Source organism: Poecilia reticulata, chromosome 1 (genome assembly GCF_904066995.2).
Source record: "Poecilia reticulata chromosome 1, P_reticulata-male-v2, whole genome shotgun sequence".
NCBI classification, from domain to species: domain Eukaryota; kingdom Metazoa; phylum Chordata; class Actinopteri; order Cyprinodontiformes; family Poeciliidae; genus Poecilia; species Poecilia reticulata.
In genome coordinates this window covers 11,075,842-11,098,954 of record NC_088830.1, presented here as the reverse complement: position 1 = coordinate 11,098,954, position 23,113 = coordinate 11,075,842, and the positions used below count along the sequence as shown (strand labels likewise).

The window sequence follows — 23,113 nt, the reverse complement described above, 5'->3', positions numbered from 1 at the left end:
ATACAAAGGGGAGGGGGATGTTAGGACAATTCCAAGGCCCCCTGACCTACCGGGGGCCCGCCAGGAAATAGTTGTTTTTTTTGGAGGTCGGGGGGCAGAATAGGGGTTGTAGAAATAGAAAAAATCGAGGGCCCTGTTAATAATAAAATTAATATTAATATCATGTTTTTAAAATATCTTTTAGCAGTAAAATTAAATGTTACCCCTCCCAGACCAAAAAACACAAATCCATATTTGTCCTGAACACCCCCCTAGATCTGCATGAAATGGTTGGTAGAAGACAAGAACGACTGTGGCAGTTGCTATGCTACCAAGAAAAATGAGAAAGTCAGGTTTTCAAAAAAAAAAAACAAATAGGGAGATAGAGAGAAAAGGAATGTTCTCTGTCCTCAATTTGTAGCCCAGTTTTTCTCCAAGAGAGGTGGGTGGACTGATTATCAACCATTTAGCATAGTTAGCTTAGCTACAGACTACTGTTTGCCTCCATTTCATTTAATGAATGAAGGAACAAATCTACCAACATATTCATATATTTAACTTGCCCCTGTACCTTTTATCACATTAACAGGTGAGTCAGTCAGAAGCAGCTCTAACCCCGATGCCAGAATAATCCCTCTCCCCATTTCCCCGTTCCAGTGATAAAGGTAAGCAACACTGTGTTCAATGACAACATAGTTAGCATAATTCCAGGAAATCTATAGCGATTTCTCCTGTCTCTCTGCTCTTTTTAGAATTACACAACAAAAAATATATTTATTACTGACAGAAATTCAATCTTTATAAAAAGATAAGAAAAATTTGCCTCCTGTCAGTCCAGATAGTCCTACACAACATCGTGACAGCTTTAACAAATATGGAGAAACATATTTTTTAATTAAAGTTATATACTTTTTTAGAAGTCTGGATTGCTTTATGTATATTTTGCATGTTGCCTATGACTGTTGCTGGTGGGGAGAGCCATTTCAGTAAGCTAAAGCTAATAATAAAAAATTAAGCAACCTATTTGCATAGTGTATGTGGACTGCTGCATTCAAAATTCACTAGCCTTAAATATTGTGGTAGTATCAATTGGACCAAAGAAAGCAAGGCAGTTGCAAGCCTTTAAATTGTGATGCTTTTGATGGGTCAAGAATCTGTAACAGTAGGTGCGCAGGAGGGGCCCAATTTCATTTTTTGTCATGGGGCTCAAGATTCCTGGCGGTGCCCCTGCATATTAGGGATATTAGGGACATCAGGATGTATTGGTACCTGTTGAGAATTGTTTCAACTCCACAGCCTTTGTTGACTTCTGTGACCCTATATGTTTTTCATGTCTCCTTCCTGCTGGACAGAGCACCGTGTCACAAAGCTCAAAATCATCTCAACGTGGTTTCTAGAACATGACAACGAGTTCACTGTGCTCCAGCGGTTTCTGATCTGGAGTCACCAGATCTCAACAGAGTATATCTCTGGAATGTGGCGGAAGGGGAAATTTTCATCGTGGATGCGAGGCTGACCAATCAGAAGCAGCTGATGGTGTGGGAGTAATTCTCCCACACCAATTTGAACCAAAAGCATCACCATTTATGTCATGAAAACTGGGTCATACTGGGTAGTTGTACTTCGTGCTAGTTTAAGTAAATCTGTTCCGAACGTTTTTCTCACCATGAAATTTAGCTTACTTACTTTATCATCCTGCACACAGAAAATGGTGGTAGCAAGGTTTAAAAAAAAAAAAACTCATTGTTATACAAATGCCAACATTTTTTGTTCTTGCTATGTTATGCAGTTTTACTGTGAATAACCTCATTCTTTTCTTTTAACGGCCTTACTGACCTTTTCAATGCCATGGCAGGAACGTTGGGCAAGTATGATCTTCTTCATACTTTATACTTTTTTTACCAGCATTTGTCAAAAAAAATGCCTGTGACTTAATTAAAGTCAGATCCTACATTATTCCTGAGTTGGTAAAGGGCCAAATACGTCATAAGACCAAACTGACATCCCATCTATTAAAGCTACATGACATTGAGTTCATTTTGCAGGGGGCCACTTCCCTGAAGTCATTTGATACTTTTTGGTGAGGAGCCTGATCTCCCAGTGTCTGTGTGCGGTTTAACGGGGCCATCATGGTTGAAACGAACAGACCTCAGGTTGCCCTCAGATACCCGTGACACGGTCTGCAGACAGACCACTTATTGAGTCTGATGGCCTCCAGCTTAATGGGCTCTAGACCTTTGGAGGCACACAAATGGCTGGAGGAGCTCGGCATGAACACTGAGGACTTTATAGCTCACCACAGTCATGAGCTGGTTCTTCAATACCGAGTGAAAGTGACGGGAAAAACTAACATGTGCTGTATGTTTGCTGTTAGGGATAAATAGAAGCATGCTACATAAGAACGATACCTTCTTTTTTCTTTTTTACGCTGAGGCAAACTGAAGACGAGCCGCTGTAATCATTTGCTGCAGAATTGTTTGGACGCAGCGTTGCTTTCCTCTTTGAGGCGCTCCTGTTTTATGGCAGTAAATCAGATTATCTGTAGAAAATGAACTTTCTTCTTTTTACTTGGAATCAAAGAATGAGGTTTCTCCTCTTCACTTGCTGTTGCTTCTCAGGTAAGTTTATTGCTGAGGTTGTATTTGTAAGAGTCGATATTTCGATTTTCCAAACTTCATCTAACATGTTTGACCCTAACAACTGAAGAAGACTCGAATTTCATAAATATCATAAAGTAAAATAAGTTTGAATGCGATTTAAATTTTGAATCATTTATCCACTGTGAAATTTTATGTTGCATAACAACAATTCAGCACTTTTTTTTTTTTGAACAACGGACATCCAGTTTATTCAAGCTAGATCAGATAAGTTTGGATAAAGGGCAACCCAGAAGGGACAGCATAATGAGATAATGCCGCTCAAGACATGCTGTTCTGGATTTATTTCGTTTTTGAACATGTTTACTGCTCTGATTAATTTGTGTGCTGCTAAATAATCTCATCGTTACAGCACACTCTATGGATTTGGGAACAATTAAATCCTCTTCCTGGCCGTCTTTATTTACGATCCTTTCTTTACCTTAATTCTTGTCTATTTTTGAAAGCCTGTGTTTTCTATTCACTTGTTTCCTTGTTTGCGTCTTGCAAAATTTGACATAAAAAACAAATGCCTATTTTCATGATACTATCACTTCAGAAAAAGAGGAAAATATTGTAATTATTAATTTCCAGTGCTTGGAACATTCCATTCATACCAGTTTTGTGTCAGAAAAAGCTTCTTGGTTAATTAAAAAATAGTTTGCATCTACTTTTGCCATGGGTATAAACAATATTTGACTACTATAGAATGAGCCACTGTAGTTGGTTTAATATACAACCACACCTACATCTGTACAAATTTAACGCAATTTGTTTGTCTTGAAATCTGTTTTTTCCTTTTAAAAAAAGCAACATTTTGCACAGCTTGGCCTGTTTTCCAAATGCAACATTAGTCATTTCTACTGGAGAACTTTATTCCTGTAGTTAGGTCTGGATTTAGGTAAAAGAAGAGACTCTCCACTGTGATGGTACCACAGCAGTGATCGGTATCATTCAAGTGGCAAAGATTTATTGAATCCATAAAAATCATCCATGTGAGAATTGTTGAGACGACATCCCTCAAGGGCTGACAAGGCCAGGATTCACTGGGATTTAGTGGTGAAAAAGCATGAAACTCCATTTTCACTTATTCATTGTGCATTTTTTCAGCAGAGGATCTTTGATATGCACTCCATTTATGTGATCTTTGGAGTATTTGCAACAAAATATGTAGATGAATTCACACCAGAAAAAGAGAACAAAATAATGGGCAAGGACCAGAAGTATGAAACAATGAAACAAGATGCAAGGAGCTTAAATTCTGGGGCAGGGTTGTAAAGTGAACCAGATAAAATAATAACAGGAAATGTGATAGAGTTGTGGGAAAGCAGTGAAACTGAGGAAGGAGATTAAATAATCCAGATGAATCCGAACTGAGACTCAACTAAGGAACCAGAAACGAGTAGAAGCCAGACAATAATCTAAGACAAATAAATTCAAACATATACTGAACATAGAATAAACCAAATATAAAAGTATGGGCAAATATGGCTCCCTTAACAACAATAACAAACAGAGAAATGAACTGTGTAGCATAAATAACTGATAAGAAAGTGTTTGAACAAAAACCACATCAGGGCTCACTTTGCATAAATTACTCCATCGATGTGGTGTTGGAGACCCATGCTGCTAAAAACCATAATTCAGTTTCTTAGAATTTTTTTTTACATAACACAAATTAAAATGTTTTTGTCATAGATAAATGTAATATAATGTTCAATCATGGTGACTTGACAGTTGTCCAGCCGGCAGCTACTGACACTCTCCACAAGCAGGGTAAGCAACAATGGCCAATCTTAAAGATAATATTCAAGTATCTTACCGTAAAGTTAAGTGGAAGGAAAAACTGTGGTTAAAAAGTGTACAGGGTACACATAACTGCAGACAATTGCCGCCTTTGCCATCTCTATAAAGTTTTTAATGAGAGGAAAGCAGGAAGTACATATCATTTACTTGTAGACTGTTATGCTGGCTTTCGACTTGATGAACCATAAGGGAGCCAACGACAGCAACTATCTTGCCTCTCCACTCTTCTTCCTGATTCTGGGACCTTGTTTTCCAAATCCAGTTCTTTGCTGAGCTATGGCCTGCAGTTATACGTTTCTTGTGACCTTCTCTTCCCTACAGATTTTCCTCCCACTCAACGTTTTGGTTATATATTTCGGTAAGTTCAACATTGACCATTTGTTGCTTACCCTGCTTGCATCAATGGCTGGCTGCTGGACAACTGTCAAGTCAGCAGTCTTCCCCATGACTGTGTTGGGCTTTGCATAACATTTCTGTATCAAAAATCCCTTCTTGTTGGTTTCACGTAATATTTTTCTGAGAAATTGAATTTGGTTGGCATAATGATTAAATTAACAAAAACAAACACAAATCAACATTTTAATTTAGTTATCGAATAACTTGACATTTTAATTACACTAATGTAAGATTAACTATTTTCACATTTCAATTAATGTGGTTACACACAAGATCAGTTATTTACTAAAGTTGATTTATAGCTAAGGAGTTGGGCTGTGCCTTTAAGAGGAGCCGTTTCCTTCTTCGTTGGTTTTTTAATGAGGGTCCGAGAAGGGTTCAGTTCTGTTAAAATGAAAGTTGAATAAACGGTTGGACAGCTACGCTATTCCCTCTCAGTGTTCTGCTCTTTCTCCACCCACGACCTCCAATTTTGTGGTAACACGTATTTAGCCCCACATCGTAGTGTTACACTAATTTATTGGGATGACAGACCTGTACGTGACAAAACCACGTTTCCAGGCAAACCTGAAATTACTTTCAGTATACAAAAATCACAATTCCTATGTCCACATAATGCCTTCTGTGCGCTAAAGTTGGATAAAAAAAATAATTATTAATCTTCAAGCAGCCTTCGTTTCACCCTGCAGTTGTGCGCCTGGACGCCTCAAAGGTTCTGGAGGCGAGCGGCCATGTTGGAGGAAACGTCTCCATCCACTGTTTCAGTAGCTGGTCTCCAATCAACGTTTCTGAGCTCCACAGCGTACATTTCTGCAAAGGCGTCTGCTCCGGCGAACACACCGTCATTCAGATGGAGATGACGAGCTCTGCCGTGACACGGGACGGGAGATACAGCATGGAGTCTAATGGAGGAGACGGCGGGGTCTTTACTGTCACAATAAACCGGTTGAGGAAAGCCGATGCTGGGAGCTACCTCTGTGGAATGACGAGAACCTTTAACGTCACGTACCAGGAAGTTAGACTAAAAGTTGTAGATGGTAAGTATTTGGCGTAGAAGAGAAATAACGTTTTGAAGGATAACACCTGAAATTGTTCATATACTTTACAAAGTCGGTAGCAATAATTCGGGGGAGTGTGGTGGGGGGTCGGGGGGAATCCAAGGCAACACAAAAGTTTAATTTAGCAAGCAACTATGCGTTACCCTTTGACAATGAATTGCGCATGTTTCATTTCTATACCGATTTAAAGTTTGTTTTTATGAAGAAGAAACACAATTTTCATATTAATACTTTAAAAGTGTGTGTGTTTACTTGTATGTAATCTATAGAGGTCCATTATAACCGTTTTCATCAACAAATGGAGCTCTTTTGTGGAACGTGATGACATTTTTCTGATCTGCGTGAACGTTTTTTCAAGTAGAATGTAATCAAATAAAAATGATTGTTTATTAAAAATGTGGCATGTCTTTAACTTGTCTCCAGTTGCTATGGTTACTTACCGTTATCTTGCAGTCTTAACATTTGTTAGAATTTTGTTAGCAACCAGTAATTCAAGAACAACCAGTTCCTCTAGAACAGGGGTGATGAGGTCGTTAGCAGGACTCTGGAGAACTTGACTGCACTGAGGAGGTGATTCAGCTATTGGATCCAGGTGTGTTCTACCAGGCAGACATCTAAAAGTTGCAGGACACCGGTCCTCGAGGACCAGGATTGCCCACCCCTGCTCTAGAACAACCAGGCAAAAGTTTGAACAAACCAACCAGAGGAATTAGAACATTATTGACTGTAATTCAAGAACGACCAGTAATACCAGAACAACCATTACAGAGTGTAATTCCAGAACAACCAGCAATTCAAGAACCACCAGCAATTCAAGGACCACCAGTAATTCAAGGACCACCAGTAATTCAAGGACCACCAGTAATTCAAAACCACCAGCAATTCAAGAACCAGCATTCAGAGCAAACACCAGTTTTACAGGACCAACCAGTGGAACTAGAAGATCCATGATGACACCCAATATCTAATTGTTCCAGTCTGGTGCACTCTTTTTAAAACCGTACCTGCCCACGTACTGACTTTTCTCACAACTGCTTGTGGTTCCTGGTTCTCCTGGTTCTTCTGTTCTGATTCAGTCAGCCTCTCTCGAAGCAGAACATTTTCATTAATCAACTCGGTGTTCTGCCTGCGCAGGTTCTTGATTCCTTGATGATCTCTCCACTGTTGGCTACGCAGATGGTACAGTTCTTTCCAAAGATCGTCCAGCTCTCCAGACTGCTGATCCATCTTCTCCTGTACCTTTTTCAGGTCTGTCCGAAGCTCCTGGACTTCTCCTGAGAAATTCTTGGAAGTGTTCTAAAGATTGCGCTTCTACTCTCCCATTCTTATATTGGCACTCTTTCTCATCCAGCTCTGCACAAACCGACACCAGCTGCACACGGAGAGCATTGTTTTGAGTTTCCAGAATATCATATTGTGCTTGCAGGCGACCAGGCCTGCAAGCACTTGCGCGAGACTTGAAGTCCTCGATTTTACGTCGGAGAAATTCCACAGTCTGTTTAAGTTCTTGATTTTCCTTCCTCGGTGTCCTGTCCATCTTGTTATCAAAAGTTTTTTCTTGTGAAATGCTGTCAAACTCTTCAGTCACAGGTGTGTCACTCCTTTTTTGAGCCATTGTTTTTGTCCGTGGTGCTGAAAAGTCAAAATTGTTGGTATGTGAATGAAATCAAGTGTTCTTCTGACATGTAGAGAATCTGACATGGACAGCAAATGAGTTGGGATTAAAGGAAAATAGAGCATGAGTGACATCAATGGTTTATCAAAGCAGCTAGAAGCCTGTTGTGTGTGGGTGTGTATTCTGTATTTGATACCTTGTGGGGACCATTTCACTGGCACAGAGGGGCGCGGTCCATCTGTGTGTAGTTCAATGTCAGTCGTGACTCCAGCGGTTTCATTAAGGCCTCAGCTAGAGATCATTAGTGAACAAACATCACGACGACCAAGAAACACAGCAGACAAATTAGGGATTAAATGATGGAGAAGTTTAAATGAATTATCAATCATTGCTTACCATCTTTTTCATGTTTCTACCAGTAATTCGGTGATTTTTGTTGAGTGATGATATCCAATAATTGAAATTGGAAAACTAATTTGCCTTCACCTCAGTCTTTTGTTCCATACATGGATTCTCTATCAGATTAAAGCCAAAACTCTACTACAGCTACTCCAAAATGTAAAATCAAAAAATTATACTTCAAACATGAATCTGTTAGCGGTATGAACATTTTAGCCGTGACTGCAAGTACACTGCTCAAAAAAATAAAGGGAACACTTAAACAACACAATATAACTCCAAGTAAATGAAATTTCTGTGAAATCAAACTGTCCACTTAGGAAGCAACACTGATTGACAACGGGGACCCTCGTCGGGTCAATCAGTGTTGCTTCCTAAGTGGACAGTTTGATTTCACAGAAATTTGATTTACTTGGAGTTATATTGTGTTGGTTAAGTGTTCCCTTTATTTTTTTGAGCAGTATATTTAGTAATACCTTTTCAGCTATAGCAAAACGGTCAAACCTATATCTGTCTGTCACAGTAACTGATTTTGGTTCCATTTGACTCCGTGTATCTCAATCTTGACTGACTTGAAAGACTCTTTAAAGACATTTAAATGAAAAATCTGTAAAAGTGTACATATAAAAGTTTTTCTTGTTTTTGACTATATGTTAAAGAGTCACATGAGTCCAGACCTATGTAGCGATATTGTCTCTCACCAGTCATGCTGTTTCTTGGTCTCTCAAAGCTATCACTGTTCCAGCTGGATCCTCTATGACTCAGAGTACCGTCCTGCAGACGGGACTACTCTCTCCCAGAGGCGGCTTTCCGTCAAGCAGCGGAGCATCCGACGTACCAATCACACTGCCACCTTCAGAGAGGAAGAGAAGACAGAAAGACGCAAACAACTTCACAGGTAGTACGCGAAAGAGCAGGCATCGAAATACATTGATCAGCTTTATAATTATTATTTGGATTTCTAACAAATGTCATTAAAAATGTAATGGCAATTTTACAACAAAAACAAGTCGAATTAGTTTCTAAATACATAGAAGCCAGTTTAGTCCAAATTCAGTCATGTTTTTTTTTTTATATTGCACTACATGAAAACAACTGTTGTTGCAAATAAGTAATTCATACAAGTACAAAGTGTATTAATGTATAGTGCAGAAAAGAAAGTTGATTTCTATTAAAATAAAATTATATAAATTACAGTAAAACAGAACAGATATTTTCATAATGCTTATTCCAAGTTAATCTGATTTATTCTAATATAAGTGGTAAAACCCGGTCACTAAAATAAAATGTAAAAAAAAAAATATTTCAAAAAAGTAAACTTAGACAATAATTGACTCCAACAGCAGAAGCAGAAAAACTGAGCTTGTAAAAATATAAAATATATAAGACAAGGGTGACCTTTGAGTCATCAATAAAATCTTGAAATCAATATCAAAAGTAACATGTAGTAAGAAGAAAAAAGAGAAGAACTCTAGCTGCAGCAATTTAAACCAATTGGTTTATGTAAGCTTTGCTGGCCGAGGCGAATTTATAATGAGTTCCAATTATTGAATTTAGAGGAGATAATGAATCATGAATGACCACATCTGTTTTGGTTAAAAGTGAACTAAACTTACAGGGTTCCTTCAGCTACATAAGCAGGACTGCACAGCTGAATTCATATGCTGGCTTAAGATGAGTATCGTTTCAACTCACAGGCCTTTTGTTGTTTCGGCTGAATTTTATAGACAGAAATGTGTCTAAATTTAGCAAAGATGACATCAGTCTTACCCATTTTCAATTGAAGGCTGATTTGTGCAGTCCAGCTTTAATATTTTGGTGATTGTTTTTGTTAGATTGTAAAATTTATTTTATTAAATTTTTTTTACAAATATTCATTACAAAGTGAAACTGGTGGCACATATTTCTGTATTGATATTGAATCTATTTGTGTAGTAAGATGCCTTTATTTGTTGAAAATTACTACAAAAAAATAGTAAAATGATCTCAATACAATCATTCAAAACATCCAGTTTACAAGTGTTACTGTTGTTGAAAGAGACAATGTGTCAAAAAAGTAAAAATGTCAGCTGTCTGGAGCTGCCATCTGTAAAAACCCAAACATCAGAGGACCAAACACACACCCGTCTGTGTGTTTTTAAAATATGACTGTAACTTGGCAGTCTTTCCTGCCACACTAATATTACACAACTAAAACTTTGAGTATATAAATGCAAAAAAATTTTGTTTTGTCCTGTGCAATCAATAATTGCCCAACTTCCTAATTCCAGTTGTAAATACATTATTTTAATAATGGTAACCTTTATTTAACCAGATAATGGGTATTAAGTAAACATACTGCAACATAAGGAAGAATAAGGGCAACACTGACATAAAGTTGCCCCTTGGGTAAAACACATTCACAGAGAAATAGAAGAATAATGAAGCAGAGAATCAGAATGTTTAGGTAACAATATAAAAAACAGCTACCAACCTGTTAGGAATATTACTGTAAAATCTTGCTTTTTAAATACAAATGTACACAAAAGTGTAGTAACCAGTAGTCTCTGTTGTCTGCAGACATGATGGTTGTTATAATTGTCTCCGGTAGCCTGGCTTTTCTGGTTTGTGCCATTATTCCTCTGATATTCTACAGACACTGGCGGAATATGGGCGGTGAGGCATCACAAACGGAGCATTTCCAAAGTTTTGCTGCCTGAAACGGCTAAATTAATATTTTCATGTGCTTGTTTCAGGTGAGAACAGATTGTCAGTGAACAAAAACGAGGTAAAGTCGGTTTCTATCCGATTTGTTTCGTAATTGAAAACAAAGACGTAATAAAAATGTAATTATTCTCAGGAGGACTGCTGCCAGGGAAACATAGAAACTGCCTCCACTCAGGTCGCGGTGGGGGTTCAGACTTCAGGAGAAGACGACCTTCCAGAATCTGGCGCAGACGACAGCCTCCGGTATGCGGCGGCGTACAAGGGGCTGGATCCCAGAAGCCTCGAATGAGCAGGAATTATTCTGTTGCTGTGCAGCTTTTTATTGTAAAAATTGCTCGCTGTATTTTCAGCAAAAATAATAAACATCTCTTTGAATATTTATGTGTTCCATATAATGTCTTAGACTTTGGAAAGTGACAACTGAGGCAAACAAAATATTGAGACCTAGACAAAGAGGCATGTTATTCAGTATTGACATGGCAGCACGCAATTAAAAGTTGACAAAAAGACCAGCAGAGGGTGCCACATAAGTGTTAAATAACTTAACATGTCTGCTTTAGAATAGTATTTTATAAATGTAGTTCAGCGATTCTTTCACTTTCATAAGGTTTGTGAAGCTTAGAGCTAACGAATAAAATTAGCTATTTGGCTATAATGCAGTTGCTAATTGTACCTGTTGAACATTCTGTTTTCTGAATGAATCACTTCGTGAGGAAGAAAGAAAATCAACCTCAAAACTACAAAATTGATCCCGTTTGTATTGAAACTTTTACACTAAATCTATAAAACTACTAATAGAAAACACTTCTTTAAAATCCTCCACATCTGTCATCGGCTTTTAATATTACACCAGAAATTTGCTTTATTCTTAAAATATGATTGTTCTTTTCTAAAATAAAAACTGTCTAGAGCAGTTTTGGTCTCAAAACCAGCTCACCAGCTTTCTATGAATGGTACACTAGTCGAACCCTACTTTTGAGAATCCATCACTACATAAACACATACTGAACAACATTCTGAAAAATGCTGCAATTAAAAAAATATATGTATATTTAACATCTCAAACATTGATGACTAAAATCCCCCCCCAAAAAAACCTTAGAATATTAGCTTTGTCCATTGCTGGTATTTTATCTTGCATGTTCATCTAATTTAGGCCTGATGCAAAAAATAAACTTAGAATGCTTTTTATGGGAGTTTGTTGTGTTTTAACATATATCGAGGTTTTATGAATCTTAAATATTTATTCAACCCAGTTTAGGTATTTAAGATTCAGATTTAAACTTGTGAACTAGACCTGTTCATTTTCTTAGTGTTTACATATTTTAAAACACTGGGGGGCGCTACTTCCCGTTGACTGAACAACCAAATAAGAAGCAGAAGACTTCACTGGAGGAAACCATTAGAAAAGTTTCATATTTAAGTGTAATGCAACAACCATCCTCTTTTCTACCCACGTATTTCCTGTCTAAGGTCAAATGTGTGGTTTAGGTCTTTCTCCAACATCCAGATGACTAAATGTTGTTACACTTATACTAACAGGTGCATTGATTTTATTAATGTATTTTAGCCATATTATCAATTCAGTATGCTTAGTGGACACTCACCCCTGTTTAATAACAGGTTTTTGCAATGTGAAATAATGAGGGTCATAAATAATTTTTGAACTTTTTCAACACAAAACATTTATCTTGATTAATCCAACTGATAAACAATAGAAACATGAAATTTAAAAAACTGTGAGTATATATATATATATATGTGTGTGTGTGGCTAAATATTAGATTGAACCGTTTTTCGATTTGTTTTCAGCTCTCGGTTTTTAATTGCCAGAAACAGGAAGCATCAAACATGTTGACGCTGATATTTATGACTACCTTGTAAAAGTTCACGAGCCTCTGCCATGATTCACATCAGCCTACGCATGGTAGGTGATCAGCATTGTTCTTGCACGTAGTTTTTGACATCGTTTCCACGTCTGGATGTTTTCACGTGACCCTATTGTTAGCTTAGACTTTTGAAGAAAACAGGAGGATGTAATTTTGGAGAAATGTTTAGTTTTAATCTTGTCATATTTATGTTTTCTCATTTTCTGACAATTGTTTTCACTGATACAATGTGTATATAAAATCCTATGGAATTTTTTTGTACTCTTCTCCTGACTGATACCACTGTACAAAGTCATTCTAAAGCTTCTGTAAACTAAAAGATGTAAATGAGCGAATGTCGGTACTAAAACATCGGAACTTTTTCCCCAGGTTTTCCAGATTAAGTATAATTTAATATAATGTAATAAACCCAAAAAGCCTGAATGCTGAAAATCAATCTCATGCTTTACAAAGTATATATAATTAAAGGTGTCCACAGTTATGCAACATTATTGCCATATTTTCTCACATTTGCTCCACCAACCGCTCTTTTAGTTTAGTCAAATATTTTTCACATTGTGTGTAAAAATGTCTTAAAATGATTATGAACATGTATTTTCACATCATAAAACAGGTGTACACTTCTTGGAGCTACTATAAATTAAAACAAAGAAAACACTGAGTGAACTATAAAACTAATATTGTTTAATCTTTTCATGGAACGCAAGTTCCACTTTTTGATAAATCCATGTTAGTATTAAAGAAGAAAGTAAATCAAGGCTTTTCATGCAGAAACATTCTGTTTAGTTTTTAATTGTATACTTTAAAGCTTTTTTGGTTGCGTTTCTTTTTTTCCAATCTTCTTGATTTATTGCCTTGGTGGCATTTAGCTCCTTGTTCCACAAGTTTTTTTTGTTAGGGTTTTTTTGTGTGTTATTTTTCATTCTAATCCGTCTTGACTACATTCAACATTGATTCCACTGCTTTTCCTTATTTCTTGTTTTGTTTTGAAAATCTCAACACCACCTTCTTTTTATTTACTTTCTGTTTCTGTTACCGCAAGTCTCATGCTGATTAATACCACAAATAGTACAGGGGTTCCTTATTTTGAACCTGAACATTGTTACGGAGCCCACGCTCTCCTTTTTCCTACTAGACCACAACAGAAGTACCATCTGGGGATTTTTGTACGGGTGATAAAAATAGCCGATTATGAACAAATCAAAAAATTGTTTGTTGTTTCTAGGTAAAAGAAAAAATATGTTTCTACTGCACGTCTACTACAGCTCCTCAGATAAATTATACATTGTCACTGTGTACATATATGTACATTTAAGCCTCCAGGTTCAAAGATACTCAGATGAAAAGTAATCTGTTAGTTTGTTTTTTGTTCAAGAAAACAGCGGGGAGATAGGGAAGAGTGGGGTAAGTTGACCCGCACCCTCAAGTTATTCTTACATGTTGCCATCTGGCCATAAATTCTGTAAGTATCCACTTTTCTAATGCAATTTTTTATTTTTTTGCTTGTCAAAGTAAATATTTTATATTTCAGCCGTTATCACTGTTACATGAAAGCAAATTTAAACTGATATAAAAATTTATTCCATAGATGTTGACAGTTTGCCATCTTTTTAAGCCATTTAGCTAAAGATCTGTTCGAATTGTTAAGCTAGGTCATTTTTTTCTCCAAAGTGGTGGCTGTAGGTCAAACACCTTGGGGATAAATTGAGTCAGTGCTTCCATGACTTGACTCCCAAGTAAAAAATGTGAATCGACATTTGAATTAGCAAACAGAAACATGATCCCACAACATTTGGGAGGCGAATCATTGTGTTGGTGTTAGAGATGTAGGTGGATAGCCACTGAGGTGGTCATCATTCTGGAAGGTTCTCCTCTCTCCTAAACCCCTAGGCCAGGGCTGTCAAACTCCAGTCCTCAAGGGCCGTTGTCCTGCAACTTTTAGATGTGCCTCTGCTGCACCACACCTGAATAGAATAATTAGGTCATTAGCAAGGCACTGGAGAACTTGTCTACACAAGGAGCAGGTAATCAAGCCATTTCATTCCAGTGTTTTGTACCTGTGGCACGTAGAAAAACTGCAGGATAGCGACCGTTGAGGACTGGAGTTTGACACCTGTGCCCTAGGCCCTTCTTCCCCGATAGCTCAGTTTAGCCAGCACCAGGATGAGTCTGTGTGTTTCCAAACTTCTTCCATTTAAGAGTGACGGAGGCCAGTGAGCTCAATGGGACCACAAAAGCAGCAGAAAATATTTCTGAATCCTTCTCCAGATTTGTGATTCAAGACAATCCGGTCTCTAAGGCCTAAAGACAATTCCTTTGATTTCATGCTTGGTGTTTGACCTCTGACCTGACGTGTGTGGCTTTCCACGTAAAGTCCAATCAACTGAATTCACCACAGCTGGACTGTAGACACATCTCAAGGATGATCAGTGGAAATGGCTCAATTTTGAGCTTCATGACAAAAGGCTGTTAACACTTATGGAAATAAGAATTAGAGGATTTCTAGTTTTAATAAATTTGTCAAACACTCCCAAGTTCATTTTGGTATATTTGCATGTAGAATTGGAATTAGACTGTAATGTAACAAAATGAATATATTCCAAATGCACTGTGTATTGAGATAAAATGACTGCGACATGATTTTACAAATTCTACTTTGAATACCAACAGCTGTTTAATGAGATAAAGCAGTATGTTATGAACAAATGCTAACACTATTTCTTTACCAAAAATGGTATATATTTTTTCATGACTTCTGTCAAGTCCACATTTCACTAATTTTATTTGGTTAAAGATTTACTTGCAAGTTTGTGGACTGTTAAGAAAATATATTTAAAATAAGCTAGTTTTGAAATTTAACACGACTTGATTGAAATAGCCTAACTATAGTTTTAAAATGTATAACTTATTCTGGCCTATTGATCTTTATTTTACCTGTAGTTAAGGCAGATTGTTTGCCAAGATCTCTGATCTGCCCTTTGTCTGTCTGGGAAACAATCAGTAGGAAGTTCCAGCTTTTCACACTGATCTGTGAAAGCCATAAACCAGCAGGAGTTTGGAGAAGCTCTCCTTAGACAATGGGAGCAAATGGCTGTAGAGAGAGGGTCAGAGACAGGTCTTGGTTGGATGAGCAAAGATACGCCTTATTTGAATAAATTAAAGAAAGGGAGATAAAACTTTCCACACAAAGTAACAAATCAGATTTGCGCTTGCAATTCTCCAAAGACGTCTTTGCTGTCTGTTTGTCTTTTTCCTTTTCTCAAGTAAATTCATGTGTTGTTTGTGCTCTGAGGTTTCTGATGTTTTGTGATGTGCTTTTCTGGTGATAGTGTTCATCTGTCTTGAATAAATGCTGATTATTGTGACGCTGTCATCTCTGTGTGGTCTCAGTCCTTGCACACAGCATTTTCTGAATCCGGGCATAGAGAGGATATAACGAGTCAAAAGGTTTTTAAAGTTTCAGAATAATTTTTCCTCTCTTAATAATTGGGGACTCGTCCGGTTCTGAACAGTGCTGTGTGATTGGAGCTGGGACCGCAGTGAGTGACTTTGAGCTCCATGTTGGACCATGATACAGGTGCGTCTCCTGATGTGACTTTGATTTCTCTTTGACGCGCTGGTTTGTGGCTTCCACTGGATCTTTGGTTTAATTGCAGAGAAACGATTGTGTAATTTTTCTTTTTATTGGATCTTAACATATAGGACTTTTATTTTGTACCACTGTGATTGTTGGCCTAACCCCCAGTTGTCGAGGCGCAGCTTCTGGATCAGGCTGGGCCTGTAGCTCTCATGGATTGGTGCGGTTATTGTAGGAACAGGCTTGTATCAGCCTGAGAGTTTGATCCTCTCTAAAGGGACATGTTCTTGGCTGAGTGTTATTCGGATCTGGCACAGATTGTACTGCTTCGTTGTGTTTGGGGTTGTGGTTCGAAGCGTACGTTAAATTGAAGGGTCAGTCCCCCTCGAGTTCTGCACTCGACTCGCAAAGGACTGGAACTAAATTCGGTGTGAAATCCACCTGTGACGAGTAGCGTTACGAAAGGACAGGGAGTGAGGCCCACATATTTATTTTATTTTCTGACACCGGTGTCCGTAGGGATTTCTTTTGTTGTGTACGTTTGCTGTTTTGTTATTTTGTGCATCTCACTAATCTTTTGTGTGTTTACTGTTAATTGTTTTTGAATGTGGCTGGATATTACGGTTTTTGTTTTTCACTGAGAGACGGCCCGGTCTCTCTCTCTCTTTCGCTTTCTCTGTGTTTGTGCCTGTATCTGCTTGTTCTTTCTCTGATCTGGAGCAGAGGTGCGGTTCTGTGTGTATTTTGCTGATTGTGTGTCTGTTTGTGCGTGCCTGAGAAACTGCGTTTGGAACATGTGTGATTTGCATTTTTCTTCTCTTATTCTTTTGTGTTGTGGTTCAGATTCAGGTCATGAAATGGAGAGTCCATTACAAGGAGACACAATTGGCAGTTCCTATGGTTCAGGTCCGTGGAAAACTTTGCAAGAACAAATCACTGGTTTGATCGATATATTGACTCAACAGTTAGGTGAGGACTTTGCTAAGATGAAGCCAGATGAATTAAAACTTATGCTGGAAAATGCGGTCCATGGTCAGAGTGAAGTTTTACACACTGAAATGCCTTTGGGTCTGATTTTGAGTGTCGGTCTGAGACAGGCAGACGTGGATAAAAGTGCAGCACAGTTGGAAAAGGACAAAGCTAGTTTCTCCTCTAGGAGAGCAGCGTCGAGGACATTAGAAAGGGCTGAACGAAACAGGCAGACATGGGCTAGGCTTCTGGTCAGCTGGCAAGGTACGGACTATTTATTTAAACGGGGATTGACTACTGGGAATTTCAACACACACAATCTGTGGATTTTGGACCGACAGGAGGTGCACCGTTTGCAGGCTAATCTAATTTCTGGCCTCTTTGATGGTGTGCTTCCGGCGCCATACACCGATAGAAATCTATTTTCTGTAGGTTTATTTCCAGTTCTGGATGTGAACATGGGCACTGCAAAGTGGGAAACTTTGAATGTCTCCCCTTCCGTTATACATGCTGCTACACCTTCAAAGGTTGGATCGGCCAGAGCGGTCACACTGTTACCGGGTTCTCTTCCAACTAACACTCCTGATTTGGATAGCCTTCTTTTGGCTGATGGGCAGCAATGTGATATGGACAATCTGGCAACAAATCTGTCTAATTTATCGGGTCATCTGAAGGCTCCGTTGGAGGATTCTACAGGCCAGTCTGACCATGTCATGCCTTTGCTTGTTACGTCACAAGGCTACAAATATAAGCCTTTCTCATTTGGTGATCTTACCACACTGGTTGAAAAGCTTCCCTCTCTGGCAGATGGCGCTGTGCCTTGGCTCAATGAATTATATTCCCTCACTAAAGGTTTGACTTTGGTTTTGGGAGATTTCAGAGCAATTTTGGGTCGTTCCACCACTAACACAAACTGTCGTAATGTTGAACAGACTGCTGGTACGGTTGCTTTGCCTGACCACACACCTTTGTCTGCTGTCTTGACGGCTTTTGGTGCTGCCCTGAGAGAATTGTTTCCATTTGTGGTTCCATCATGTATTCCAAAATTTTTTTGGGATTCTAAGGACCCCCCAAAGGTGTTTTTAGATAAAGCAATTGAAATGTGGAAACGGCAATCTGGACTACATCCAGCTAATAATACTGTTTTGAGGGAACATTTTAGAGAGGCCGTGCTGGCTGGTGTCCCTCTCTCTGTGGCCAAAATAATGAAACGGAATCCGGATTTGATAGGTTGTGATCATTCTAAATGGGAGAGACATTTGCTACATCATTTACAGATGTCTCAGGATGCAAAAAGGAAGGCGGAAAGGGAGCAGGAAGTTGATAAGAGGCAGCTGCTGAAGCTTCAGTTACAGGCAGTTGAAGAAGCTGCGAAAAGACAACAGGTGGGACCCATGAAAGTAGCTGTTCCTACACCGGATTCTGTTCTGACTCACACCCCAGCTGCATCGCCATGGTCTGGTTCACATGACAATCGAGCTTTGACTAGGCGAAATCGGGTTCCAGGTTGGCAGCAGGGAAGGGGCAGAAGGAGCGGTGTCAATCGCTACGCCTGCCATTTTTGTGGTGAACTGGGACATTGGATCAAACAGTGTCCCCATAAACCGCCAGCACCTGCGGACGAAGGTGTGTTGTCAATCTCACGAACACCACAACCTCCGAATGCTGCACTGATTCAATGGATGGTGAATGAGAATATTTTATGAAATATTGTTGAATGGTTTTGCTGTATGTTATGATGTTGAATTTCTGCTAACACATGGCATATTGGAGCACATGGCTTCTGTGGAGCAGTGATTTCTTCTCTCCTTTGGATACAAGTTTTACAGGCTTTTGTTTCACAGCAGGGGGACTGAATGACCGGTCCATTAGTGTTTTTTTAAGTTATTCAGTTGTTCTGTTGACACTAACATTTGTAGCTCATATCTTCAGGATTTTTAGATTTTGATGTGATTTTTTTATTGTTGTTGTGTGGGATTGAAAAGTACAGCATAACACATTTGCTAATGTTTCTTCTTTTTCAGCAAGGGGCATCACACCATCTTGAGCCCTTCTGGCTTCGGATCTGGGCCGGAGCTGTGGGAAATGCATTTCCTTATTTTCTATAATTGTCTCACATTTACAATCGCTTCATTTCCTAGGTTTTTGACACTGGATGGTACACCCTCACTGATCAGAACACGGAAGCAGTAACGTGAAAATATGGATGCTGTTTTTCTGCTTGACAGTGTTTTCAGAACTATTGATGTAGGACATGTTAAAATTCTAATGAATGCATTCATTTCTTGTAGGAGGGTCTTTCCACGCAGCCAACACATTTGGTGTGGACATGATGGCGTTTTGATTTAGACAAGAAATTTGTATGATTACACACTACTTGTCTTGTCTTTTACATATTACATGGATGAAATGGAGTTTTTAAAACGGGTTCACTCAAAACGAAACAATATTACAACTATTGGATAATTATGTTTCTTTCAGACATGGTATTATGAGAATTGTTTAAAACTTTGAACAGGATGGATTTTGGTTTTGAATCTGGAGAAATATGTGTTTGGAAGATGGAATCAGTACAAATTGGGAAGTTCTAACTTTATGTTTAACAGATATCTTTATTTCACATGTTGGAGTGTGACGAACGAATTACAGGTGAACATGAGACTCTTTCAGTTGCTGTGGGACATTTGACAACTTAATATGTTTGCCCACTGTTTCTCTGGTTACATTCTGCATTTTCTGACAATAAGGTGTGAAAGAGTCTGCTTGCGTGTGATTGAGAGTGAATGGAGGTCAGGAGCCTTTCATGGGTTTTTACAAGCGCTGTGTAAATATGACGTCATTTGAGTGAGTAGCTGTGATATTTTTTCTTATTTTAGACTCTTTAGATTCAGTACATTTTTCTTTCATAAATTAACTTTCACTACTACTTTACGGACAGTTTTAAGTTGATAATGATTACAGATTTTGGTATCACAATCTGAATTTAGGTGGAATCCTCTGCTTGTACAGTAGAATTAATACGATGCAATAGGAGCAACAAAACTTGAGCTTTGGCTTAAACCTGAAAATTTAGTGATTGACAGACTGTCTCATCCACTATAGTGTTTTATTACTAACACACTAATGTACTGACTGAATTAACTGTTGTTTTATGTGACACATGGGTAACTAATTGGACTTGTTGAAATTTTAGTATTATGGGGACAATTCTTCAAATTTGGTTTTCCACCTATAAATTATTTTTTTTGAAATAAGAAAAACACATGGGGTGTTTATAAAGATAAGATCTAACTGATAGAACTTTGATATTTGAAACATCTCAGTCTATTTTGTACATTAGATGGATAATTGGAGAAATGGTGGAACGTCTCACAAATTTTTTTTTTTTTTTAATTATCATAAAACGGTAACATACATTCAAAATTGTTTTCAAAATGATGGTTTTATTATGTCAACAGGGGAGAAGGGAAAATAGACCAGAATTAAATTGGCAAATTTATAGTAATGGCTAATTGTGAATTAGTTGATCAATAATTTTGACTTTTTCACTTGACAACAGTGAATTATGGGTTTACTTGGGTAAAGAGCTTTTATATTGCCTTCCTGTTTGACACAATATGGTGTCTCTGACGTAGAAGCTTCATACTAAATTAAAACTGATAATCTAAAATTGAACAGCTTCAAACAACATTTATCTCATGTTTATTTCTTTAATATTGTTGATGGATTTCTGCATCACTGCTGATTCTTCAATTGTGCAGTTACAGTTGGGTATAAATTGTTAATTTTGAGGAAAACTTTGGTTAAAACTGCTATGACATTCAAATAACATGTGAATGCCTTCTGACATTTACGAAAAATAGAAGTTGCTTTAAAAACTCTCAGTATAACAGTAATAATTTTATTCAAATCTAAATGTTGCACTTTGTCTTGAAGCGTAGGACAATGATAAGGATGTTTTGGTATTAAATATTACATTCATAAAATACTTTAATTCTGGCACATCTGATGGTGTATCATTTAACACATTTCCATTTGATTTTTTGAAGTTCAGGATTTGAAGCAGTTGGCCGTTTCTGTTATGACATCAACAACAAATCCAAAAGCCACACGGGAAGATGCATCACAAGATAAAATTACATTTTATTTATAATAGTTAAAGTAAGCAAAATGTTGCATATATTTTTGTGGATTTTTTTAATTACTTTGTATTATTTTTTCTCTGCCAGAGCTCCTGCCTGTGACTGATGGCAATCTTGGGGGGCTGGGTCTTTTGAAGCTCGGACATCATGGGAGGACGTGACTTTCAGGGATCTTTCTGAGTTCCACATCAGGCCACTGCTGAAACAATGCCCATCTTCTGTTGGACTGCTCTATGAAAGCCAAAAGCCGTCGAACAATTAAGGTCAGTGAAGAAAGAACTGTTTTCCTGTAGTCATCTCAAGGCAAAGCGTTGCTTCCAAGGCCTGGCAACAGATGTCTGCGTTCGGTGTTATCTTTCACACCTGGCTGGAACCAAAAGGGACTCGGGCAACAGCTGTGAGGGTCTTCTACGGCCGGGAATCAGCAGGGAGTCGTGTTCCACAAAGAACAATTTCCTCTGTCCGTAGCCAGACGGGGGTTGGAGTCAATGACTGATCTGCTGTGTTGCTACATCCTGCTCTGTCGACACGAAAGTCTGACCTAGGTTCATCCAAGAGACTGCATTCGATGTCCAGATGTGTCTGCACTCCAGAACTGACTGCTACTCTGGATATCTTCTGATATGGCAGATAAAGGACTGGGGCATGCTCTAAGCAGTGGTACTGTTGTGTGTTCGCACGATTGATCCCGGATTTCTCACTTCTGATCATGTGATCTGAGTACCAGAAGCCTGCTTCTGAGGTTTCCGTCAGTCTGCAGGTTGGAGACAAGAGGGATGCCAACAAAACTTGGTAGTGGTAAATTGGTTCTTTTTAATTTTTGTATCGTGTGATGCCATTTTTCCTCTCCTTAATTTATGTATAGCACCCACGGTCTCCTGCCTTCACATCCTGAATCCCTGTGGTTTGACGCTACAGTGTTAACGACGCCTCATGTCCTGGTGTCAGACCTTTTACGATTCATTCTGTCTCTCCCCAATATCCTGATGTGTTTTTCCCGTTGCAGTCTGATAAGAATGGGAAAGGAAATAGCCGTTATACTTTTATGTTTTTTTCTTAAAGTCATATCTGGATTGCATACGTTTCAATTACAAAGGTAGATGATTTCAATTTTATTTGGTTCCTATGACAGTGACTATCATTCAGTAAAAAATAGAGTTCAACTAAATTTGAATTTTTTATTTAGAATGCTAAAGTGGACTGAGGGGTGTCTGTTGGATGTACTGAGCTAAAGACACCAAGTTCTGTCTTACTTTCTTAAATTATACACCAAATTTAAATTTTTTGATTAAGGTGTGCAGATTGTTATGGCATCTGGGACACCATGTTTGAATTGCATCCAGCTGTGTTACATAATGCTGAAGTTAACAGTGATAGCAGATTCCACCTACTTAACTTGTATAGGACTCTTATAATATTCTATGACAGAACATTTGTTCTGTTATAGAATAAAGAGGGAAATATGAAATAAAATGTATAAATCGAATACACTAAACTTACTAACATTACCTGTCAAATAGTTTATATAAAACAGTGTTTCATAAAACAGGGAAAGTGATCGTTCCATTATTGCATCTCTCTTCATATGGTTTAAAATAAGTTGTTTAACCAATCCAGGAATGTCTGAAACTAAAAATTTACATCATTTAATAAATTTAGTTGTATTAATTTTCTCCCCAAAAAAAAAAAATAAATAAAAAAAAATAAAAAATTTTTAAAATATATTGATAACTGATAAACTATATAAAAGGGTAAATTACTATTCAAATATTTCATGAATAGGTTTTCAAAAGAATAAATGGAACAAAGGTAAAAATGGGTGAAATTTTGGGATGTAAAAGTGATTAGAATAACATAAGTCATTTTTGATATTTAGTGACGTGGTTAACTTTATTTTTGTAAAACAGGCTGATCATTATTTAAGGTTTTAAAAAGACAAAA

The 23,113-nt window shown here is 37.9% G+C and overlaps 1 protein-coding gene across 4 annotated transcripts; it reads left to right on the top strand.

The window, feature by feature from the left end:
* Positions 1-719: 719 nt before the first annotated feature.
* On the top strand, positions 720-10,976 carry LOC103461841 (CMRF35-like molecule 8). Of its 4 annotated transcripts, none has more exons than XM_081605484.1 (6): positions 764-2,597; positions 5,507-5,854; positions 8,635-8,787; positions 10,449-10,544; positions 10,625-10,656; positions 10,729-10,976. In XM_081605484.1, exons 1-6 carry the CDS (start codon positions 2,528-2,530, stop codon positions 10,882-10,884), a joined length of 855 nt encoding a protein of 284 aa, XP_081461610.1. In that variant the 5' UTR covers positions 764-2,527; the 3' UTR covers positions 10,885-10,976. The 4 variants fall into 4 exon arrangements, with proteins under 4 accessions (XP_081461624.1, XP_081461620.1, XP_081461610.1 ...); XM_081605478.1 differs by having other exon boundaries at positions 779-2,597; positions 8,620-8,787; XM_081605498.1 differs by lacking the exon at positions 10,625-10,656 and having other exon boundaries at positions 720-2,597; positions 8,620-8,787; positions 10,525-10,624; positions 10,729-10,851.
* Positions 10,977-23,113: the final 12,137 nt, after the last annotated feature.